General features: G+C 38.6%; 3 protein-coding genes and 1 long non-coding RNA gene across 4 annotated transcripts; 2 read left to right on the top strand and 2 right to left on the bottom strand.

Moving 5' to 3' along the window:
• Positions 1–6,811: 6,811 nt before the first annotated feature.
• On the top strand, positions 6,812–11,029 carry LOC110929420 (C2 domain-containing protein At1g53590). Its single transcript, XM_022172577.2, has 10 exons — positions 6,812–7,364; positions 7,958–8,176; positions 8,391–8,486; positions 8,584–8,715; positions 8,810–8,962; positions 9,097–9,138; positions 9,246–9,294; positions 9,479–9,571; positions 9,673–9,856; positions 9,933–11,029. The coding sequence occupies exons 1-10, from the start codon at positions 7,239–7,241 to the stop codon at positions 10,939–10,941; spliced, it is 2,103 nt and encodes a 700-aa protein (XP_022028269.1). The 5' UTR covers positions 6,812–7,238; the 3' UTR covers positions 10,942–11,029.
• On the bottom strand, positions 10,904–12,257 carry LOC110929421 (pentatricopeptide repeat-containing protein At3g14580, mitochondrial-like). Its single transcript, XM_022172579.2, has one exon. It carries the CDS (start codon positions 12,200–12,202, stop codon positions 11,003–11,005), a length of 1,200 nt encoding a protein of 399 aa, XP_022028271.1. The 5' UTR covers positions 12,203–12,257; the 3' UTR covers positions 10,904–11,002.
• Positions 12,258–17,520: 5,263 nt separating this feature from the next.
• Positions 17,521–19,309, bottom strand: LOC110927874. The gene is made up of 3 exons (XM_022171225.2): positions 18,940–19,309; positions 18,614–18,848; positions 17,521–17,993 (listed from the first exon to the last, which is right to left on the bottom strand). The coding sequence occupies exons 2-3, from the start codon at positions 18,744–18,746 to the stop codon at positions 17,668–17,670; spliced, it is 459 nt and encodes a 152-aa protein (XP_022026917.1). The 5' UTR covers positions 18,747–18,848; positions 18,940–19,309; the 3' UTR covers positions 17,521–17,667.
• Positions 19,310–23,711: 4,402 nt separating this feature from the next.
• LOC110927873 lies at positions 23,712–24,888 on the top strand. The gene is made up of 2 exons (XR_002585968.1): positions 23,712–23,998; positions 24,458–24,888. It is a non-coding gene; the product is annotated as an uncharacterized LOC110927873 (long non-coding RNA).
• Positions 24,889–25,360: the final 472 nt, after the last annotated feature.

Below are 25,360 nucleotides of genomic sequence, written 5' to 3'. Positions count from 1 at the left end.
ACGGATGTGAAAGTGTGTTCAATGTTCATCTCCTTCATCCACTTCTTGAGATCATCTGATGCGAAGTTGGTGCCATTGTCAGTTACGATCTTGAGCGGAAGGCCAAATCTGCATATGATGTGCTCCCAGATGAACTTGCGCACAATCATAGCTGTGGTGGATGCAAGGGCTTTGGCCTCTACCCACTTGGTGAAGTAGTCGACAGCCACTATGATAAACTTTACGGCGCCGGGAGCATCCGGGAAGGGTCCCACCATGTCAATTCCCCATTGCTGAAAGGGCCATGCGGTGGATACAGGGATAAGATCATTTTTAGGGCGCAGTGTTTTTGGAGAATGCCTCTGGCAAGAGTCACATTTGCGGATCTCCTTCATTGCGTCGACATGCATACCAGGCCAGTAGTAACCGGCGCTCATGATCTTCGCGACAACCATCCGTGGTCCGGAGTGAATGCCGCAGATCCCCTCGTGGATCTCCCTTATCAGGTAATTCGCATCCTGAGGGTCCACACAGCGTAGCAGTGGCCCTAGGAAGGATTTTCGGTACAAAATACCGCCGTTCATTTCGTATTGTAGGGCTTTGTTTTGGATCTTCCTTGCTTCCGCTTTGTTTTCAGGGAGCACCCCTTCTTGCAAGTATTGGATGATTGGGGTCATCCACGATGGTTGCCCTGTTTCGATCACGTTCACTTGTCGCAGTAATACCGATGGATTCTTGAGTACCTCTATCCTTACATCCTTGGCGAGATGTTGAAAGGAAGTCGAGGCAAGCTTGCTCAAGGCATCGGCAGGCTTGTTTTCTGAGCGATTGATATGCATAACCTTGTGAGTTTCGAATTGTTGGAGCAATTCTTTCGCTTGTTCCATATATAGAGCCATGACTTCTCCCTTCGCGTCGTATATGCCATTTACTTGACTGGCTATCAGGAGTGAGTCAACGTGTGCGCGCAAGTTTTTTGCTCCCATCTTGATGGCGAGGCGTAAGCCTGCCAGGAAAGCTTCGTACTCAGCTTCATTGTTGGTGTTTTTGAAGTCTAGCTTAATGGCGTAAGTAAACTCGTGCTTTTCTGGGCTCACTAGGCGTAAACCTGCTCCCGCGCCATCTTCATTTGATGCCCCGTCGGTGTAAAGCATCCAAGTCTCCTCTGTTGTATTTTCCTTGGGAGTCTCTATCATCTCGCATTCCTTGATTTTATCAGCCGGCACTTCTGTGATGAAGTCGGCTAAGACCTGACCCTTGATGGCTGGGCGTGGCCTATACAAGATGTTATGGCCTCCCAGTTCGATGGCCCACTTAGCCAACCTTCCTGATGTCTCAGGCTTCTGTAATATAGTACCAATGTGGAAGTTTGTCAACACAGTTATCACATGCCCTGTGAAGTATCGGCGCAGCCTTCGAGAGGCGTGTAGTAGCGCAAGAACCAGCTTTTCCATTGTGGAATATCTTGTTTCTGGGTCTGTGAGTACCTTGCTGACGTAATAGATCGGGGTTTGCACTCCGTTCCTGTCTACCAACAATACTGACCCTACTGCCTTATCCGAGGAGGACAAGTACAGCACAAGGGGCTCTTTTTCAAATGGCGCCGTTAGGGTGGGCAGTTCAATCAGACATGCTTTCATTTGTTGAAAAGCTGTTTCTGCCTCCGGTGTCCACTTGAACTCTTGCTTCTTTACGCAGTTGCGCAATGTGCTGATGAAGGGATACGATTTTGCGGCGTGATTGGAGAGAAAACGATTAAGCGCGGCCAGTCGGCCGGCCAGTCGTTACATCTCTTTGATGTTTCGCGGTGAGGGCATTCGCTCAATAGCTTGTACTTTCTCTGGATTCACCTTGAAACCGCCGTTTGTGACAATGAAGCCTAGAAACTTCCCTTCTTCCATGCCAAAGGAACACTTGGCTGGATTTAGCTTCATGTTTACGCTGCGCAATGAGTTGAACGTTTTCTCGATGTCTTTCAACATTTGGTCCTCCTCCGGACTTTTAACCACTAGATCATCGATATAAACCTCAATATGCTTTCCGATGTCACCTGCAAAGGTCTTGTCCATCAAGCGTTGATATGTCGTGCCTGCATTCTTCAGGCCAAAAGGCATCTTTGTGTAACAGAAGATTCCAAGATCTGTTCTGAACGCTGTCTTGTCTTCATCTTCTAGCTTCATCTGCACTTGATGGTATCCTTTGTAGCAATCCAGAAAGCACTTCCATCGGTATGGCGCGAGAGAATCTGTTTTTTTATCGATCTCAGGCAAGGAATAACAATCCTTTGGGCATGCCTTGTTGAGATCAGTGTAGTCTACGCACATGCGCCATCCGCCGTTGGATTTTTCGACCATCACGGGGTTCGCCACCCAACTCTGATATCTTACTTCTCGCAAGATCCCGGCTTTGAGCAGCTCACATACCTGCTCGTTCATTGCTTTTGTCTTGTCTGCCCCTAGGCTGCGCCTTCTTTGGACCTTTGGCTCGACAGATGGGTACGTGTTTAAGCAATGCTCGGTGATGTTGCGCGGGACACCGGTCATGTATGCCGGTGTCCAGGCAAATATATCCATGTTTCGAAATAGCAGTTGCTTTAGACGTGTTCTGATGTCTGACGAAATGGCGTGGCCAATTGTCACAGTCTGCTCAGGGTATTTTCGGTTTAAAACCCATTTCTCTGGCTCGGTCGTGGAGACCTTTGCCGCCTTTGTTGGGCGCAGCTCTTCAGTTGACATTGCTTCTTTCTTGGCATATATGATTGCTACTCCTGTCTTGGTTGGGAAACCTATCGCAGAATGAGGCGTTGAAGTCACCATGTTTAGCTCACCTTGTGTTTCCCTACCAATAAGCACATCATGCCTCGATTTCACTGGCATTACCATGAAGTTCACATTTGTTGTTCTTGAGTGTTTCCCGTCAGAGAGCGTGACGGGGAAACTGATCTGTCCGAGAGGAAAAACCATCTCGTTGCAAAATCCAGACAAAGGATAATCGACAGGTTCGAGTCGCGCTTTATCCTCTTCATCCAACTGATTGAAACACTGTTCGTAAATGATGTCGGCAGTACTTCCCGGGTCTATGAATATGTAGTCAGTTTCATAATGCCCGATTATGCCGGTAATGACCACGGGACGTGTGGCGCGAGGTCCGCCGCGCACTACCGGAAATATAACTTGCTGCTCTTGCCAAGAAGGTTCATAAGGGCGTTTGCCTTTCTCTTTCGCGCTATACCTGGGTCCGTTGACCATGTGAGTCTCTAGTCGTTGGACCTTTTTGTGGTTCCCTTCATCGTGGCGCTGGAGTTGACGGGTTTCCTTGCGTACATTCTTCACTAAATGGCTTAGCTTACCGCTTTTGAGCGCTCTCTCGATTTCTTGGCGCAAGCTATAACAGTCGTCGGTCAGGTGCCCTGAATCTTTGTGAAAATCGCAGTACAAGTTGGGGTCTTGCCCTTTCTTGTTTGTCATTGGTCTGGGTGCCTTGAAATCGACATTCTCCGTCATCAATACCTCCTTTGGAGTTTTTGTGAGCGGAGTCCAGTGTTTGTCACAATTGTCGTCTCTGACCGCCTTCTTGTAACCGATTCGGTCAATCGTTTCTCGCGCATCTTCTCTGTAGCGCGGCCTGTCGTCACGGCCTCTTGGTCTCTCAGACTTCCAGTCATGACTCTTATATTTGTTACGCTTGTTGTTGTTATCGCGCGTACTTCCTCTTGAGAATCGATCTTCTGGGTAGTAGCCCTTTCCACCAGCAAGGGACTCCTCAGTTTGCGCGACGATTTTTGCGGCTTCCATTAGTTTATCCCACTCCTTTGGCATTCCATCTTTGCCTGTGATGGTTCTAATGAGACTATCGCAGCGTATAGCCTTTTTGAAGTGACAGCGCATGAGTTGCTCACTGACGCCGCCTATTTCCAGACACTCTTTGTTAAAACGCGTGATGAAGTCCTCCAGACCTTCACCATCTCTTCGCCAAATATCTTCTACTTCGGCTGTGTCACGTTGGTAGCGACGTTGTTGGCTAAAGTAGCTTAAGAATTGCGTCTTGAAATCTGTCCATGATTTAATCTTCCCAGGCGGAAGGCTGTCAAACCAGGCGCGAGCCGCTCCGGTAAGAGTTTGAATGAACAGGTGGCACCACATGGGCATGTTCCAACCTCCCATGCAGCCCACACTCGTGAATGTTCTGACGTGATCGTCTGGGTCAGTCAACCCATTGAATTTCCCAACAGTTGGGGGTAGCTTCTCTCGTGAAAGCGGCGCGAGTGCAATTTTCGGGATAAACTTGGAGTGTTCCGCAGCTTCCGCTGGTCTGTATGCCAGGCGGAAATCTCTTTCAGCTTCTTCTGTGTAGCCAATGTGTTGTCTTGGCTTGTAGTACTCATGGTTTTTTGGTAAACGATTAAAGACTGACGATTCTTCGTCACCTTCCCATGTGGGATCATATGGGTCCGTTTCTTCCCATTCGTTGTTCATGTTGCGCGGCGTGAGCCGGCTGTGAACAGGGCCTCGTTGAAGGTTCGACGGATAGTCGTAGTAACTATCCGTTTCCCCTCTTGTATCGCGCGTGTCTTGTACGCTTAAACGTCTTGTAGGGGGAGGCCTGTTGATTCTGCCTTGTATATTGGCTGGTGGGGGCATTTGGCGCACCCCCTGACTCTGAGGGGTGACCAAGGACGGTTCTGCCGTCAAAACTGCTTGCTGCGCGATGAGCGATTGGTATGCTGCATTGATAGTGGCGATGTTCTTGGCATATCACGAGGCTGGGGTTTCGCCTTATGGTAAGCCAAGTAATGCAGATACATTTTGAGGTGGCGCTGTGTTCCAAGGTCCTTCTCCGTTCCCTGGGGTGACCACTTGGGTGATGCGGGTGAAGCTCCCGCGCGGACCCCCAGTATTGTTGATTTCAACTTCGCCGATTTCTTCGATTTGTTGGGCTTGGAAGTTTTGGATTCCTTCGCCCAACGCCGTGTTAGAGTTGGTTCCGAAACCGAACTCTGGGATGATTCCTTGACCAGTCATAGTCGAAGGAAGAAAGAGGTGTCAAAGGCTCAAATAAAAGAAGATGAGGGTGGTTATAGAAAAAATCGGTTGGCGCCAATGAAGAAACAGTGATCTAATTAGGGAGTTAATTAGATTGGTTTATGTTCCTTTCATGATGGTTAATCTTCTTAAGGATATTTGAGCTCCGACTTGGTAATCAATCCTGCAAAACAGAACACCGTTACTCGTTAAGAGGGGAATGTGGGGGTTTCCCTCTTAACCAGGCTCCGGCGTGAGAATAAGCGATTGCTTTGAGAGTAATTAAGTGTAAAGAGTGAGAGCCGAGGGAATAGAATGTTTAACCTGTGGGATGAGGTCTCTATTTATAGCCGGAGAGGTGTAAGGGGTTATGGGCTGATGGGCCTTGGGCCAGAAGCGGACAACAAAACGGATATGCTCTTTGTCTCACTGGCGTCGACCGCTTAGTGGCTTCTAGACGCTCGTCGGTGCTGGCGCACCTTGATTGGAGCCACGTGTCATTGTTGTCGGCCTCGTTGTCCTTCTGTCATCAGCAGACAAGTGGAGATCGTGGGACAGTTGTCTCCGTCCTCTGATTGGTGCCACGCAGGCGTCCTTGTGTACTTCTCGTCAGGCGATCGTGGCGCACGATTGACCAGAGCCTGCTAGACGCTCATTGGCTCCTTTTACTGCCACTTGTACCTTATGTACCACTGTAGGTAGCCGTGCGCTTCCCTACTGAGTGGCTCTTGTTGGACAACAAACTAACCCGCGCGGGGTTAGCATGCTCATTTGTTCCATTGTTTTATGCTAAGTGCTGATATCTGGGCCTCTTGTGAGCCTTGCCTCGCGCGGGACAACTACAAACGCGTGTAAGTCGCGCGCGGATACTGTTATTAAGTTTTCTGGAATAAGGAGTATGGTTCCGCGCGCAACCTGGGTGGAGGTTTGCGCGACTTTTTGGGACCATACCCCTTCACAAACAGATTTTTTAGGGGTTTTGATCAGAACGACGATACGAGTCCATTGATGTAAAACTTGTCTCGAAACGGTGCTCCAAGTGACTTGATTTTGGTTAATTGGAAATTTAAACACCCGAATTGAAGCACCGTTTTCATCGTTTGTAGCACCGTTTCGAGATAAGTTTTACACTAATGGACTTGTATCGTCGTTTTAATCAAAAGCCCTAAAAATTCTGTTTGTAATTTGGAAAAAGCTTAACCGTTTAAGTTTTTTTTACGGGGGAACATTGTAGGAAAAATTGGTGAAAGGTGAGACTGGTGAGAGTAATCTGAGGTGGGGTTATTAATGAGCAATAAAGTCTATATGAGATTACTACACGCTAATTTCCAAATTAATAATAATCTTCATGAGATCAAATTCAAGACCACTATTTGGAACAACGAAATAATAAATAATCTATACTAAATATAAGGGTATACGGGGTGCCTTCGGCAACCCCCTTCGGTGGTTCAAAATACCAAGCGGTAAGACACCGCCAACATATCGGTGACCAACAGAGAGGGGACGAAACCGGTGGCAGCTCACCGAAGAGAGGGGAGGAGAGAGAGAGGGGCGGTCCAATCAATGCTTTTCTTTCTTTCTTTTTTTTTTTAATAAAAACCAAGTCACCTAAGAGGGGAGTGCCGCTATCAATTTAGGGTGTTAGGGGACTTTAAGAGGGAAGTTGACGTGGCACACAAGGATTGGTTGGGCGTAAGAGAGGGGACTCACCTCTTAGGTAAGCACCCCTTACACCCTAAATATGCCAACTATTTTAAGAAAGGAGGCAAAGTGCACTTCGTCAAATTGAAGTAACCGTTTTAATTCTACGAATGACACGTCCAATTACTGAAAATTGCCGACTCGTCGAATGTTGCAGGAAGAAGAAGATCTGTCATAGGGCACCACATCCTATTATTATTATTATTAAATAATCAAAAAGTTAAACCACTCCATTCTTTGTTTCATGTTTCATCAATCTTTCTTTAACAATCCCTTTCACTTTCTTTAATAAATAACCCCCAAAAATCAACTGACAATACCCACATTCTAATCCTCTGTCTCTGTCTCTATCTCGGTGTATCTATCTTTGCCATTTTTCAAAGATTATGATCCTGTTTACTGGGATTTTGTGTTTGTGATCTGGGTTTCAAGAAAGATTGCATCTTTGCAGATCTTTATGAAGTGGGTATGCTTTATTGTTTGTATCTTGATTTTCTTGATTGAATTCAGGTTTGAATCTTTGTTCAAGAACAGATGGATGTGAAGCATGATTCAGTTATTTATCATGTGGGCATTGTCTTGTTTCTGATTTGGTTGCTATCTTCTTTTGATTGCTGTCACCCATTGGTTTACTTCCTGTCATTCATCTATCTGTATATGGTAAGTTCTATGTTGCTTAGGTCATTGTGGCGGATTTTGAACTTTTAAACAAGGGGCCGAAATTTTTAAAGAAAAATATGATAAAAACATGCGAAAAAACATGCGGGGCCGAGGCCCACCCTGACCCAAGTAAAGATCCGCCAATAGGTTGGTTAGGGCTGACAAAACAGGTCTAATCGTGTTAAACAGGTCGGAGACGACGTGATTAACACAAGTACTTTATATCTCATGTATATAGTTTTGTTTATATTTTTTATGTACCAAGAAGGAGAAATGATGGAGCTAGCGTTCTAATTTAAATTACTTTAAAAAAATATATAAACTTACGCAATGTACTTTTTATTAAACATGTTTAATCGTGTCAACAGGTCAGGAATTGCTAACGCTAATGTTGGTAGTGGATACCAATGTCTAATTTTAATTACTTTAAAAATAATATAAAATTACGCAGTGTACTTTTTATTGAACATGTTTAATCGTGTCATAAACAGGTCAGGAATTGTTAGCGCTAATGTTGGTAGCGGATATTAATGTCTGATTTTGAACATGTTCTTGTTGGTTCTTGATCATGGGTTTGATTTGATTATTTTAAGGTTCATGATCGGTGTGGTATGAGATTGAGAAGAAGGGTGCAGTTTGAGGAGAGAAAGCAGGCTAACCAGAAGAGGGTTCTTTCGGATTCCGAATCAGTACGGTGGTTGAACCATGCTATTGAAAGGATCTGGCCTATATGTATGGAAGATATTTTATCACAGAAGATTCTGACCCCAATTATACCTTGGTTCTTGCAGAAGTATAAGCCATGGACTGTTGTATGATTCTAGATTTTCTTTACCTTTTTTTTTTGAATTTGTGTTGCGCTTTTTCTTGACCCGTTTGGTTATGAATGGGTCAATTTGGGTTAGCAGTTATTCGGGTCAAACTGATGTTCAAGTCAAGTCAACAAGACCCTTTTTGATCAGTACAAAAATGATGTGTTTTGACCCGTTCGTAAAAATGTATTTATATGTAACTGTAATACTGTAGAAAGAAGCTGTGCTTCAGAATCTATACCTTGGAAGATCTCCACCGATGTTTACAGAAATGAGAGTTTGTCGTCAATCCACCGGTGATGATCATTTGGTACATTATCTCGTCTCAAAAATGGGATCTCTAATAAAAAATCCATCTATTTTGATAATAAAATCCATTTATTTCTAATAATTAATGTTGTTCTAAGGTTCTCGAGTTAGGGATGAATTTCCGGGCCGCAGATGACATGAACGCGATACTTGCTGTGAAATTGACCAAAAGATTAGGGTTTGGAATGTGGACGAAGATGCATTTGACGGGAATGCATATTGAAGGAAAGGTGAGTCTCGAGTTAAAATTTTGTTACACGCTGTCGTAAACTAAAATATGAAGTAATCAGTTTGTTATGGACTTTGGTTTTGTGATTCATAAAGGTGTTAGTTGGAGTTAAGTTTCTTTCAACATGGCCTTTTCTTGGGCGGTTGAGGGTGTGCTTTCTTGAACCACCGTACTTTCAGGTGACCGTCAAACCTATATTTGCTCACGGGTTTGATGTTACTGAACTACCCGGGATTGCTGGATGGCTGGTTAGTATACTAGATTCACCGGAACTCTCTCTCTCTCTCTCTATATATATATATATATATATATATATATATATATATATATATATATCTCACATGCACAGAGACCGAGTTTGATGTCTTTTTTACTTGTTTAGGATAAACTTCTTACACTTGCATTCGAGGAGACGCTTGTTGAGGTGATTTGTTATAGACTTTTCTGATGTGTTATGTGTGTATATATATACGTAAAGACTTATGCGCTCACGTGTGTATATTCTTATTCAACTTTTGAATGTTTCTGCAGCCTAATATGTTGGTAGTGGATGTTGAAAAACTTGTTTCACCTCAGCCAGGTAACTTATACACAACTTATAAACAATGGAGAATTTAGATTGTCAATTTCGACGTATTTATTTGTTAACATGTCCGCCATTTTGGTTATATTTTATTCCATACGCCTTCAAATGGGTCGAATGGGTCAAACATCCTGTAGTCACCAAACGTCTACTTTCATTTTAAGTAATCTTGTATTTTCAGAATTTTGGTTTTCTGTTGACGCGAAAGAGCCTCTGGCTTACGCCTTAGTGGAGATCGTTGCCGCATCAGACATGAAACCTTCCGACATGAATGGTAAGTTGACGAAGTTTACATACATTGCAATATTGCATACTTTTAAGCAATTAATTGTGTTTCTATGACTGAATAACCGACTAAAAGTGAACTCTTTGCAGGGCTAGCTGACCCTTATGTAAAGGGTCAACTTGGTGCTTACAGATTTCGAACCAAAACACAAAGGAAAACACTATCTCCAAAATGGCAAGAAGAATTCAAGATCCCAATTACTACATGGGAATCACCCAATCTTCTAATCATACAAGTCCGTAACAAAGATCACTTTATTGATGACATCCTAGGGTTCGTTATCTTCTTTATCAAACTCGTATCACATATTTAATCTTGGTGCTTATATAACTTCCCTTTTATGTGTTAGTGACTGTTCTATAAAGATCAACGATCTTAGAGATGGCCAGAGACACGACATGTGGTTACCTCTTCAAAACATCAAAACAGGAAGATTACATATCACGATACAAGTAATCGAAGTTGACACGAAGGTAACCGAACAACCATGTGACGCTGATGCATCGGCGAGTGAGTTGAACGAAGATTCTCCCGCAAGTGACCCATCCCAGAAAGAAATCCGGCCTGGTCCAGTGGCGGATGACTTTGAACCCATTGACGTTGAAGGTCAACGAGCGACTGGCATATGGGTTCACCATCCGGGCACAGGAGTCCCGCAAGTTTGGGAGCCCCGAAAGGGGAAAACGCGGGTACAAAAAGGTAGCGAGTCGGTGGGTAGTAGCACAAAATCGGGATCGTTTCCAGATGATCTTAGTTTCTCCGACGACAGCCTTGAAGGTAGTAACAAAACAAGTGCAAGAAACCGGGTCAAGCGAGGGTTGAGTAAGATTGGGTTAGTATTGAACCGAACCCTTAAAACGGATAATGATCGACTTAAAGGTTTTAAGAAAACGGATACCGATAACAACTGGGAATCGCAGTCTCCATCTCCATGCCAAAACGTCAGGGCGGTTAATGAAAACGGGGTCACGGTTAACTTGGTCATGGAAGAAAACATGTTGTCACCGGGTCAGGACCCGAAACTGGATGAAAGTGGGCCCGAAAGCGCGAACAACGGGAAAGTGAAAGATGTGGCGAAACGTATTCTGAAACGCGCTGGAAACTCAGCTCGAAGTATGAAACATGTGTTTTCGGGTAAAGGGTCTAGAATGAGGAGAGACGCTGACATGGCGGTGGAATCGGATTCTTCGTTTGATGGTTCGATTCCATCCCCTGTTTACGGAGAAGTGAGTCCACGTGTCACTGAGGAGACGGTTGATGAAGATGAAGATGATATGGAGGAATTTGTTAACAGTTTACAAGGGGATAATGAAACACCTATTGATAACAATCATGAAAGCCCATTAGTTCAATCTTGACATTAAAAGATTACCCTTTGTTGTACTTTCTTTTTTCTTAAACATATGTAAATGGGAAGTGTTAATAACAAATTTTGTTGATTTTTAATGTTAGTTTGTCAACAGATGTGTTCTCAGATATTATACACTGAAGCATCTGCTTCCACATTGCTAATTTTGGTACAAAACCGTCTTCTATCATCTGTTTCAAAACCAAATCGATATCATCTGCGCGGTTTTCTTCACAAAGACCGCTGATTATCGACTTATACGAGTTAAAACCTGGAACCATCTTCTTGGATGACATTTTTCGTATCAACTTCATAGCCTCGGTGTACTTTCGGCTATCGAGCAACGCATACAAAACCTCTTGGTAGGTACTAGTCACGGGTTCACATCCTTTTAGCAACATGGTCTTGAAAAGCTCGATACTCTCTTCAACTCGACCGTTTTTCCTCAAACCCGAAATCAGTATATTCATCAAGATCGTATCCGGCTCGACTCCCTCTGATTCCATCTTCGTCAACAACGAAAACGCTTCTTCAACGCGGTTATTCTCACATAACCCATGAAGCAAAGCTGAAAAAGTTCTCACATTAGGCTGACACCCCTGTTTAGGCATTTCATCAAACACTTGGCGTGCAGCATCCACATCCCCATTTTTACACAACCCTTTAATCATAATATTCAAACAACAAACATCAATCTCAACACCTAACCTCCCAGCACTCACATAAACCTCATGAATCACATCAAAATTCCTAGTATTCACAAGCAAATTCAACACGAAATTAAACGTTTTTGCAGTCGGCCAACAGCCATAACCCGGCATACCCAAAAGCGTTTCAATCACTCTGTTAATTCTCCCAGCACCCAACCCATAAACCCTCATCACATTGTAGAAAAACTCATCAGAAAGTCTACAACTTTTTTCAAATTTGATCCTCTTCATTACTTGTTCAACACCATCAAAGTTTTTGACTTTTGAAAGGTTGTTTATGACGGTTGTGTAAAGGGTTTCAGTGGGTTTGTAATCTTTTCGTTTGGAGAGTTGATCGAGAACGTTGAGGGTTGAATTGGGGTCTTTTAGGGTTTCGAAAATCTTGATTGCTTCGGTTGGGCTTAACCAGTCTTTGTGGTTGCGTAAGTCGAGAGGATCTGGTTTTTTGCAAGAATTAAGTGGAGCTATTGAATGATAACAATAATGCCCTGTTGATTCAATGAAGAACAGATGGATTGTTCGAAGATTGATGGTGAATGTACTGATTGAACGAGGAATCATTTTGGTTTTTTTAGGGTTTGATTTGAAGTAGAATGGGATAATACGAACATAAATTGATTTTTTTGTTACGGTGAGAATTATTTTATCGAAAATTTTCGAAAAAAAAAAAAATAGAAGTAAATTCCGGTGTTTTATGGGTTTTAACTATTAAAGTTCAAAAGCAAAAAGTTTAACGATCTGAGTCATAAGCATTTTATAACCATTTGAGTCCAAATTTCTAACTCCATCCACCAAGTTTGTTAACTACAAGGGTAATTTGGTTATTTACACACAAAGTACAAGTCTTATATGCACAAGAGTATGAGAACAAGTCTTTAATGCATAAAAATTTTAATATTATATATAAAATATATTATATATATTATTATACACCACCACCATCCCCATCGCACCTCCACCACTATCACCACCTTTCGTTGACCGTCAACCACCAATCACCACCTGTAAGTTTCGATTGAGTTACTCCGATACGAAGTAATAGAGAATCGAGCTCCGATTTGGTTATTTTACCATCGTTTTCGGTGTCGATGAGACGGAACACCTGAGTTAACTCGTACTGTAACTCGTCGGAATATATTTTGTGAGATTGCGTTGGTAAAACGCTAGTCGGGGTTGTAGTTCCGTTTGATTTTGAATCCAATTTGTGGTGGTTACTGGACTCCGGCGAATCAGACGACGTCGTATTTGACAAATCGAACGATGAAGATTGTGATCTGGAAACTGTGCTAGTTTTGTTAGAGTTATCGAAGATAATTCACGTGAATTTTCCGGTAAAACGCTAGTCGGAGTGACAGCTCTGTTTGATTTGGATTTCAATCGGTGACTGGACTCCGGCGAGTCAGACGACGTGGTAACGGAGGAATCGAACGACGACGTTTGAGATCTGGAAAGTGTGTTGCGTTTTTTGGATTTGAAGAGGTTCTGAGGGTTGATTTTTGCGGTGAGTTTCATGATCGGAAAGGTTGATGATGATTAAGAAGATGAAGATGATAATGGAGATTGATGATGAAAAGTGTGAGGAAGATGAAGGTGGTTATATGGTGGTGTTAATGGTGGTCTAGAAAGAGAAAGAAAGATGAGAGGGAGAGATGAAGGTGAGAATTTAGAGAGAGAAAAAGATAAGGGGGATATAAGAGAGACAGAGATTTTTTTTTATTTTTCAATTATAAGGGTATTTTGGGCATTTAACAATACTTAACCAAAAAATTATAACAGTGTTAGAAATATGGACTCAAATGATTAAAGAAAATGCTTATAGGGACTCAGGTCGTTAAACTTTTTGTTTTTGGACTCAACTAGTTAAAACCTATAAAACACAGGGACTTAAAAAGTAATCTACCCAAAAAATAGTGTAAAATATTTGATTTTTAAGAGTTCGGCTGTCATCAATTTGAATTTTGACAGTCTGGTCTCTATCGAGTTTTCGTTTAAACTCTGCCATTGGTTAGGAAGATTCTATGCCTATTTTAGTGAAGTGAAGAACAAAACCAACTGAATGATAAGAATAACAATATATTTATTTGATTTTATCTTCTTAACAAATATTTTTCAATATTAACAAATGAAAATCTTTTTTGACACATGTCAATCTATGATGCCTTCTTATTTTATTTTTATTTTTATTTTTATCTTATTTTTTGATTTCTTTTTTCTATTAAATAATAGTTTAACTAACATATGAGTTATGTAAAGTAGCTAATGCCTTAGAGCATTCATATTGGGGTCTCTATTTCCATCTATATCAATTAATCAAAACAACACATTTTTCTCTAAATTAAGTTTACTTTTCAAAAACCTCTCACATTCAACTCTTTATCTGTTTCTCTATAATACTCACAGTCACTTATTTTATTATTTCTTTCTCTTTCCTGTACACTCACAATAGAAATATAGAGGCATGGACATGAGCCTTTAAATATTGAAGTTTACCTTAATATCTATAAAACTTTCTCTATTATAGAGATTCCGATGTAGTGGTGTTTTTATTGTTTTCTCTATTTCTTCTTCTACATTATATAGAATTTACTAATATAAAGATTCCAATATAAATTATCTTAGAAGAACTTCTTTATAAAGCATACTCTTTTTTTAAATGATATGTATATAAGTTGTGTCATACCTATTTAGGTGGAGACTGACAATCCTACACCAGTGATGTGCAAATAGCGATGTTAAACAACCTACTCACTTATAATGATACTTACACAGTTGTACGTCTGCACTTTACTGTATGTTTGGAGTATAGTTTGGCAGTCATCTTCCTACACTAATAAATGAAAATCTTTTTTGGACACGTGTCGCTTTCTGGTGCTTTCTCATATTAAATAATAATAATTTTAAACAAAAGATTAGATAGAATAAATATTTAGATAAGGATAAAAGTTTGTTTTTATTATGATCATATTAAATAATAATAATAATAATAATAATAATAATAATAATAATAATAATAATAATAATAATAACAACAACAACAACAATAACAATAATAATAATAATAATAATAATAATAATAATAATAATAATAATAATAATAATAATAATAATAAGGGAATTGGCCAGTAATAATCCCAACTAAAGGTATTTAGCCATTGATAGTCCCACCTTTAAATATTTCCCTCCACCAGTCGCACCTTTCATCTATTTTTCCTATACTGGTCACCCGTTAAAAAAAAACTTAACGGAGTTATATTTTTTTTTTCCAAATTACAAACAATTTTTACGGTTTTGATCAGAACGACGATACGAGTCTATTGGTATAGAACTTACCTCAAAACGGTGCTCCAAACGATGAAAACGACGCTTCAATTCGAGTGTTTAAATTTCCAATTAAAATAAATCAAGTCATTTGGAGCACCATTTCAAGTTAAGTTTTACATCAATGGACTTGTATCGCCGTTCTGATCACAAGCCCTAAAAGATCTGTTTGTAATTTGGAAAAAAAACTTAACTCCGTCAAGTTTTTTTAAGGGGGGACCGATGTAGGAAAAATAGGTGAAAGGTGGGACTGGTAGGGAGAATATTCAAAGGTGGGAATGTCAATGGCCAATGACCTCTAGTTGAGATTATTACAGGCCAATTCCCCTTTATGTTATTAGAATTAAAGTTTCTGTAAAAAAATGAAGTTGGAAACCAATATATAACAAAAAATTGCATAGAAACTCACAACTTTAAAACCAGGTATTCCCATACCCGCACCAGGTTTTCCAATACCCGTATAGGGTATTAAAATGCCAAAAACGGGTTTTTTATATAAAAAATAGGGTATTTTTATACCTGGGTATAGAAAACCTGAACCCGGGTACACCAGGTATGGTTTTTGTCACACCCTCAAATTCCACTAACGGGGTTATACCACGAGGCGTATAGCTTAATATTTTTAAATCCCGAATTTAGTTGACGTTCCATGTTCACATTAAAATAATTAACAATCAATTTTCACATTTTTATTTTATTCACTCAGGATCCGATTTGCAAATGAGTCGAATCTTTCTATGACCCATTTTTGACGGATGCTACATCCAAGTCTATAAAAATAAAACTCGTTAATTTGTTTATAAAAATTATTTTCATAAACGATAGATTACACAAAAACGCACATTTTTACGCAATTATGAGAAAATATTTGAAAGGTGAGATTGCTAGTGGGAATAAGAAAAAGTGAAACTGCCAATGGCCAATAGTGTCTACTGGGTGTTATTAGAATCCAATTTCCCTAATAAGTTTAGGGCTCATTTTTCCTACTCGCAAAGGGCTTTCAAGAGGCCCATTTGTTTTTACTTGCACAGGACCCTGAGCGCCCCCAAAGTTTCGGAGACATCCCTGATCATCTCCTTCAACCTCCAACTTTTGACCACCATCAAGACCATCGTCAGGCATCGCAACCATCCAAGTCCATCATAATACTTTGTTCTCCTATAAGTACATGTAATCAAATACGATGATTTCAATAAATTGTATCAAAGTATAATCCCTAAAGAATGCGTTCAATCACAAGCCTTATCTAAAATTCCTAAGACCACACATAGTGGTGAGCGTTATAGTGACGTGGAAGGCTCCACCACGCCGGCACACCACCCCGTGGCTTAGCGTGGTGATAGGGGCGGTAGAAATTTCACCGGCGTGGAAGGGGAATACTTGATGACGTGGTGGCACTTGATTGGTGGGTGTTGTTTGCGTTGGTTTTAATTGGTTGATGTTTATTTTTTTTATTAAAGCGCTACTTTCACGCTCCTCCCACCCCGTGCTTTTTTTACCACGCCCTGACGTGGCTACCACATGACGCTTAATGCCCCTCTTCATGCCCTCCCATACCGTATAGTCTAAAACAAACAACTAAATTAGTTACTACACGTTTTAACTCATCATTATTAATCAAAACATCCAAAACAGCATTAGGTTTTTTTCAAGTTACCAATTCCACTGAAGTTACTAAATTGAGCTTCGTTCCACCTTTCTTCATCACGTACTCTTCCACAATACACACACCTCAACAACCAACCAACCCATTGAAAAGTCAAAATCTCATAAAATGACATAAACATATATACGTACATGAAAAAACACATAGAGGAGATGGGGGTCTTCGGCGATGGGGTCTTTGAACACCAGACCCATCATGATGATTCAGATGAGAGATTAGAGAGAAAAGTGAGATGAGTTTTAGTGAAAGAGGGGTAAATTAGAAAATATATATATATATATATATATATATATATATATATATATATATATATATATATATATATATATATATATATATATATATATTCAAACGTTTCTATATTCTTCATATGTTATTGTTTATAAAAAAATTGCCCATAAGATCATAAATTTTCTTATCTTTCATTCCGGTATATTTGAACATATATTTAGTTTAGCTTTTTGGGTGGTTAGGTTTCGGGTTTGAACAATTAAATTAGGAAACCTTATTTCACTTTGTTTATGTACTATTTTCTTTTCCTTTCTCATTATTTACATCGACGAATATGATCGACCTCTGTTCCACAATAAGGGATTCAAGTTCCAGTGCTACTCTACGGGCTATCCACCTTTATCCTTCGTCGCGTTGGCCAAAGTTATTTGTGTTCGTGAACCGTTCGTGAACACTCTCATTTCCTTAATGAACGAACACGAACATAAAATCTCGTTCGGTAAGTGTTCATGAACCGTTCATAAACACGTTTATTTCCTTAACGAACGAACACAAACAAGGCCTTGTTCGTGTTCGTTCGGTTCGTTTACAACCCTACAACGCACGAAATATATACCGAATAAACCTATGTACATAAGGTACTTGAAAATGAGAGATTTGTAAGTTTGTTTAAACTTTGTGCCCAAACTACAATATATCCAAATAATATTTTGTGGAAAGAAACAATATAACCAACAAAGACGAGACATGGACTCCTCACCAACCAAACAAAACAGAAAGAGAATCAACATTATTTATTTAACTTATCATCTCAACCACCACCACCTCTTCCAACTGCTTCACCTCCACCACCACCACCTCTACCGCCACCGCTGCCGCCACCACCACACACGATAATAGAAGCCTCCACAGGCGCGACCGCTATATCAGGGCCCACACCATCCGCGGTTTCTATGTCACAACTGATTTTCTCTCTACTTGTAACAACTACTTTCCCATGGTGTCTCTTTTGGTAGCGGCTTCCGGTGCCGTTGCCGCCTTTATAACATAGGGTGATCACCACTGTGACTGCCGAGGCAGCAAATATGAAAGCAATTGTTGTGATGGCAGTAGCTTCCATATTCCCAAAAGACATTACTGTACCATAAGACGATAACGCATAAACCTTCTACTTATTGGCTGTTTATCAGTTTATTAATTAATAAATCATAGATTAATAATTTATTTTGTAGCCTGCAAATTGTTAATACAAAGTTACAAACAACCATAAAAGAAATGTGGAAACCGGCCTGATTTAATTAAATTAATAGTTTCCTAATCTTGTCTTAGCAAAATAAACCTGAAACACGCTTATCATAAAATAAATGAATCAAACCATTTTAATACGTTTGGAACGTTAATTTGGTGTCGTGTATGCACTAGCAATCATATGCTTCTTCCTGCACCTAATATCATGTCACGTCAGTCGTCACCAATATCTCTATTATTCAATTAATTTGTTTTTCATTTATTATATTATAATTATAATATAATTTCCACGTTACAAATTTTTATATTTCTAGATGCATATAATTTCTTAAAATCTATTAAATTCTTAGAAAAAAAAGAAAATAAAACATATAAACTTTATTTAATTTCTTAAAATCTATTAAATTCTTAGAAAAAAAAGAAAATAAAAACATATAAACTTTATTTAAAATCTATTAAATTTTACAAGATTACATAACATCGATTAAATTGCCCATCTCCCAAATTACCTCCAATTGACCCACCAATAAATACACCGACGATGAATACAATGGCCAAAAGGTTTTGGAAGTTTCGAGGTCTTGAAGAAGAGGATGACACTTCCTTCAATCTTCTCACTTCCAACCCTTTGTTCCGAGCCATTTCCTTTTTCTAGTTAATCGACCTCAACAAACCAGGAATGAGTCTTTCACACTTGGAACACGTCGGAGCTTTGACTCACCTAAACTATCCACAATTTGCCTTCTGATGATGAAATACAATGTGTAAGAACAAAAAAATGGAATCGTTTAAAACTTCAACAACAAAGAGAGGTAAGAATATGCAGAAGACTTACATAACAAAGAAAACATCGACGTGGGTTTGCATCAGTCCATGAGGTGCGAATGCAAGTAGGAGCACCACATGAGCATAGAATAGTAGATTTGCTATACAATTTAGACGATTTTGAAGATGATGACTGAGAAGTAGGGTTGAAAAAGATTTGTGGAGAAGACACATAAGGAAAAAGAAGAACTTTCGAGTTTACACATCTAGTTCCTGAGGGCATTTTGGTCACTTACTCATTCAACTAGCGGTCAACAAACAAAAAATTAGTCCACGAACTTAGATGACCTAAAACAGCAACCATGAGGACTCAAATTACAAAAAAAAAAAATAAAAAATAAAAAAAATAAAAAAAAATTAGGTGCTCAGCATGCCAATTTGTGTAAATGATAGGGACTTAAGTTGTAGTTTACTCTAAACTTTTTCTCCTTCAAATTAGCATCATATCAATTTTTTTCATCTTTTCTCACTTATCTGAAAACCTATGGTATCAATCTTTTAACTAAACTATATAAAAACTAAAATACAATAAATAAAAAATCAAAAAATAATATTAATAATAAAAAACTAATCCAACAATTAATGTAAAACTAAAAACATTTCATTAATTAATAAGAATTACAAAAGTAAATACAAAAAAATTAGAAAACACAACTAGTCATCTAGATTGGGTATATAGGTGTTTGTAGTATGTTCGACAAGATCAGCTCGAAATGCCATTGTGGGTATCTTAACAATGCAATTCTATAAGAATACGATAATCTACTTCTTCTTTAGTTTGAAGATCGAGTTTATGTTTAGGATTTCGTTGCACCCTCATCTTTCAAAATCATATTGTGTGATATAAGGAAAGCATTCTTTATTTTTTTCTTCTAATTTTGGAAGGATACATCACCTGTGTTGGAACGAACTATATCTCACTGAGTTTTTAGTACACCAAAAGCTTGTTCTACGTCTTTTCTTGTTGTTTGTTGTCACACCCCGATATTTCAACATCGCCCGGTGGGCCCGGTTGGGGAGCACGTGACGATTAATATCAAGATACACAAACACAGATAGCACAACGGAAGTCTTGGATTTAAAATATTATTACAAACATAATTGTCTGAGTGTTCAAAATAATAATACAGACTGCTTGTAATAAAAGATCCACAGGCGGATCGAAAATATACATAAATGAGATAACAGACTCTCGGCTTTATGCAAATGAGTTGCAAATTCCTCTTCTAGCATTACCAGTCAACTTCCAGCCTATTACGTAACCTTGCAACCTGTAACTTAGTCTTTTGAAAATACGTCAGTTTACACTGATAAATACAAATAACCGACTCATTTTGAAAACATTTCAAAAATCATTTTAAGTGCACAAGGCACATGATTTTTCATAAATAACTTGGGACAATTCAAAATGATCTTGTATACAGTTTTACATATATGTCAATACATATGGGGTCCGATGCAGAAACCAAATAACATGATTAATCAACACGCCACTTTAACCCACAAAGGGGTATCCCCAATATGGGTAAGAAAAACATTTTATAATATCATTAGCATTTGTCAGGTGTATGCCTACACCCCGTGCTCGGTCGTGGCCATTAGTAACTTAAATGAGCCGAGGATATTCAGGACAGGGTCACTTAACCCTCGTCGTTTAAGTTATCAGATAAAACAAACTAAAACGGGTCATGGAGATTTTGTAGTCACAATCTGACATATGATCCCATACCCGACCAAGCGGTAATAATTTAATGTATCCCAAGCCTGTATCATTTAAGATAGTTGCCCATTCAGTCTCAACCACTTCGGGCAATAAAGAATCAGTCCAAACAACTGTAGACAATCTTTTCCTGAAATCGGTATTTGAACATAGGGTAGCCCCGACCTGAGCAACATTTTAGCGTGTAGGGCAAAAAAATTAAATAACAGGAAAAAAACACATCTACAAGAAAACACCAACATAAAAAAAAAACAGACCTTTGTGGTAAGTTTATCCATGATGTGCCACATACATAACCGATGCTTCGACTCAGGCCAAACATCCGCAATAGCCCTTTTTATCGCATGGTCTTGGTCAGTAACGATTACGGGGGGCGCATACCCATATGCGTCCTTGATCACCTTAAGTAACCAACTATACGTCTTTGTCGTTTCAGAACCAAGAATTGCAGCACCAAGTGTGACGTTCCTGTTGTGATTATCAATCCCAATGAAAGGGACAAACATCATGTTATACCTACAAAAATAATCAGTTAATCACAAAATATAAGAATGTATTTACAACACAGCAGGGCTAAAACACAATGCATATTGAAAAATGAATCTCATCGTTACTTGTTCCTCTTCATGTCCTCGTCAGCCCAGAAAATACACTTCAACACACCTTCGTCCGTCGTTTGATATTCGTAAGAAAAGTTCGGTAAAAACTCTTTTTCCTCATTAGTCGCTTGACAAACCTTTCAGCATCAAACTCTTCGATGAACAAATCGCCACACACCTCCTTCATAATATTAAATGCTCGAACAGGACCAATGTTAAGATTTGACAACTTATTTATCATCTCTTCGTGCGCACGATTAACACCTCTGTTTTCCTTAAGAAGATGTAAATCTTCTTCGTGCATAAAATCATGGTTGTGCGCCTCTGTGAAATGATATAGCTCATACTTCTTGGCATCATTCAGCGTTATTCTGATCATCACTTGGCATCCATTCCTTTTGGATGGTACCCTACGTACCCACCTGTCAGAAGGCTGTTCGGCTAAAGTATCGACCGGTCGAAACTCTTTGTGGCCCCCTTTTGAACAAAAGAAAAATACTTATTTATTATAATACCATGATTTTCATGCTGTGTGCCCTTCCTAACTTTCCAACCTCCAGCATCTGCATAAGCTTTATAAAAGTTACACGCAACATCAACTGTGTCAAATAACATGCCCTTTGCTGGAGTCAAAGAAGATGATGAATCTGGAATATATGTCTTTGTTCCCGAGTTAGGAGAAACTTGTTCCACGCCACGTGGTTGGTAATTGGGAACATCTACAAACATGACAAAAAATGCATACACATCATTAACGTATACTAAAAGGTTTACCACACACATAAAAGAAATCTACACAAAAGTGATGCTTAAAACACATTGGATCTAAAAGATAGAAAAACAAAATATGTTTTTAAACAAACATAAAACACAAAGACAAAACTGATTTTTAAACACTGAAACACACTAATCTTATTAAAAAAAAAGATAAATAAATGCATAAACATGTTGCCAACATTATAACACATTGTGTTATCTTACAACAATGAGCATTGATCTAAATACAAACAAAACACATACTAACATAAAAAACTTAAGAGATTTTTTAACACTTAACACACAACTGATTTAATGAGCATAAAACACATTGTGTTGAACCACAAAACATGTTCACCAGCATTACAAACACATTGAATTAACTTAAACAATGAGCATAAAACACAATGTCAAAAAACACAACAAAAACCAAAAAGAGTTCCCACATGTAAAAAAAATAAAACCACCATAATAAAACACATACTGATCATGATAACTACTAATGACCTTATAAAACACATCACAAACACAAAATTCTAAAACTACGTGCTAAAAAATTATAACTAGTAAATTTTGAAGAAACACAAAATGGAAGTTAAAACACAACAACCAACATCTAAAAAAACAGTAATATGCATATTACAAAACATCGTTTATAGTATGGGATCTATAAAACATTGATTTTAACCCTCTAACTGTTAAAACACAACACCAAGAACATGCTGGTGGTTTCCAGTGAAAAGTTAAGAATCGACACACAACATATAATAGTAAACAAAAACAGAGTTGTATTTACCATCTCCGCAATCAACAATTGTGTTTGAATACATGATTTTTCTCTCACGTAAAAAAAAAATGATTTGCGATGAAATATTGATGAAGCCTGTGAACAAATGAATGTGCGATTGATTGATATTTACGTCTGATATGATTTCGAAACAAATATTCAGAAAATCATGGAGAAATCGGTTACATTCCTGGACGTGCATAGTTAGTTAATGAAGATAAATTCCAAATATAAAATAGAATGTCAAATTACACAATTGCCCTTTTAGTTAAAATTCTTCAATGCCACATGTCGCATTCTTATTGCTTCCTAGACTTTCTAGGAAAAACACACTTTCTAGCCAACTACTCTATCTCTCTCTCTCTCTCTCTCTCTCTATATATATATATATATATATATGGGATCGTTAAAATGAAAACCACCTCCAGTTGTAAGAACCATGAGAACTACACCGTAAGGGGCGAGTTGGACCAAATTTTTTTTTCATAAACGTAGATGCGTGTATTATAAACACATCTGTAAAAAAATTAAAAAAAAATGTCGTGTGTGTAATTTTAAAATTTACGGTACCCGTAAACACAAACTTGTGGTGCTCAAAACTACACACACGACATTTTTTTTGAATTTTTTTTACAAATGTGTTTATAATACACGCATCTACGTTTATGAAAAAATTTTTTGGTCCAACTCGCCCCGAATCAAAAAGTTCTCGCGGTTCTCACAACTGAATATGGTTTTCATTTTAGCGGTCCCCTATATATATATATATATATATATATATATATATATATATATATATATATATATATATAGGGTAATGCTCCATAGAAAACCTTAGATTTTGAGAAAACTTGTGCAAACCCTATTGTGTGGTCTAGATTGCTCCACATCAACATATGATTTTAGAGCTTTGGAGGGTAGGATTGTCTTTTTACACATGTTGTATCATTTCATACACACACCCCAATACATGACTGTAAGTCATTTCATTCACCATCATAAGTTTTGTACTTCACCCCACCCTCTTACCAACTCCTTCATCTTTCTCTCTCTAAAAAACATCAAGAACACTTTTTTTTTCAATTTTATCAGATTTGAACAAACCATTTCTCAAAGACCTAGATGTAGATCTTATACTCATTCCTTTCTATTGAAGCCACCAAATCTGAGGATCGAAGCAATTATCGAAGCTCTTCAAGAAAAGAAAGTAAGGTGTTGCTCTCATCACATCTTTAACTCTGTTTTTAGAGAGAGAAAACTGATGTTTTGGAGAGAGAAACAACAATATTCATCTTGTTGATATGGACACCAAGAACACACGCACAAATGTGTTTAAGAGAAACACATTTAAAGATCTTACTTTTGTTATTTATGTAATTTGTTTAGATTTATACTTTTTATGATATTTGATAGATTTAAATTCAGGGCTTCGTTTGTTTATTTCAAAATTTTAAATCAAGACCAAGAAGAAATTTTTGTGTGCCCAATTTCTTTCTTCAAAAATCCGGTCTTCTTAGTTGTTTCAGATCTATATGTGTTTCAAACATATAGGTTTGAAGCAGATTTGATGTTAGATTCATTACTTTTGAGTTTTTTTTATGAGTTCTTTGATTTTCGGTGATGTTATTTTCAATAAAATGTTTGTCTTTTTTTTCATCCTTACCAGGTGGTGATTCTACTAGATGGCATATCCTGTTACTACAACCCATAGCTACACATGTTATATTTTTTTTACAGCTACATATGTAACGACCCTTTGTTATATATGTAAATGACCAGCTTGTTGGAATAGGTTAATGGAGTTTATGCAAGAGATGAGTCAGCAAAGGTAGCATATAAACAACAAAGACAGACCGTCAATGGAAGCTCCACCGCTTCTTAGTGATCTGTGTTTTCGTATACTAGTAATATGTAATGTGAGACTCTTATTATTTTGTCTAGGACATGTTGTTAAAAATGTTCTGGCCTTCCGAACTTCTGCCCTGAAGTCGACCTCAGCATATTTGTGTTGCTTTTGGGCTCTATGCATCCATTTTTGTGTAACTTGCTTGTAGGCAATGTAGCTTTTTACAAGTTTACCAGTACATTAATCTCTAACACATGTTATGTATAACTTGCTGAAAGTCTTAACACACGTTATAATTAGGGCTGGCAATTTTACACGAATACACGACACGAACCTACACGAAGTTAACAGGTATCGTGTATCGCCTTAACAGGTATCGTGTACTAAACAGGTAGACACGTTCGTGTATAAACAGGTTAAATACATGTTTACCTGTTATTACCTGTTAGTACACGATAAGAAATTAAATTAAATAAAACTCATCAGCCATGTGCGTGTGGGTTCCTTAATTCCTTTCTATTTTCATTCCTCATTTAATTAAAAAAAATAAAACACTAAACTCCCTCTGTAACTCTTAAATAGCATGTTGTGTTCGTGTTTTTGTTCGTGTTAACAGGTATTAACAGGTAATTTTCGTGTATAACAGTCGAACAATCGTGTTAACATGTATTAACAGGTAATTTTCGTGTATATCGTGTTCGTGTTTGAAAAAAAGGACACGAT

Source organism: Helianthus annuus, chromosome 3 (genome assembly GCF_002127325.2).
Source record: "Helianthus annuus cultivar XRQ/B chromosome 3, HanXRQr2.0-SUNRISE, whole genome shotgun sequence".
Lineage (NCBI taxonomy): Eukaryota > Viridiplantae > Streptophyta > Magnoliopsida > Asterales > Asteraceae > Helianthus > Helianthus annuus.
This window is presented reverse-complemented; position numbering and strand designations above follow the sequence as displayed.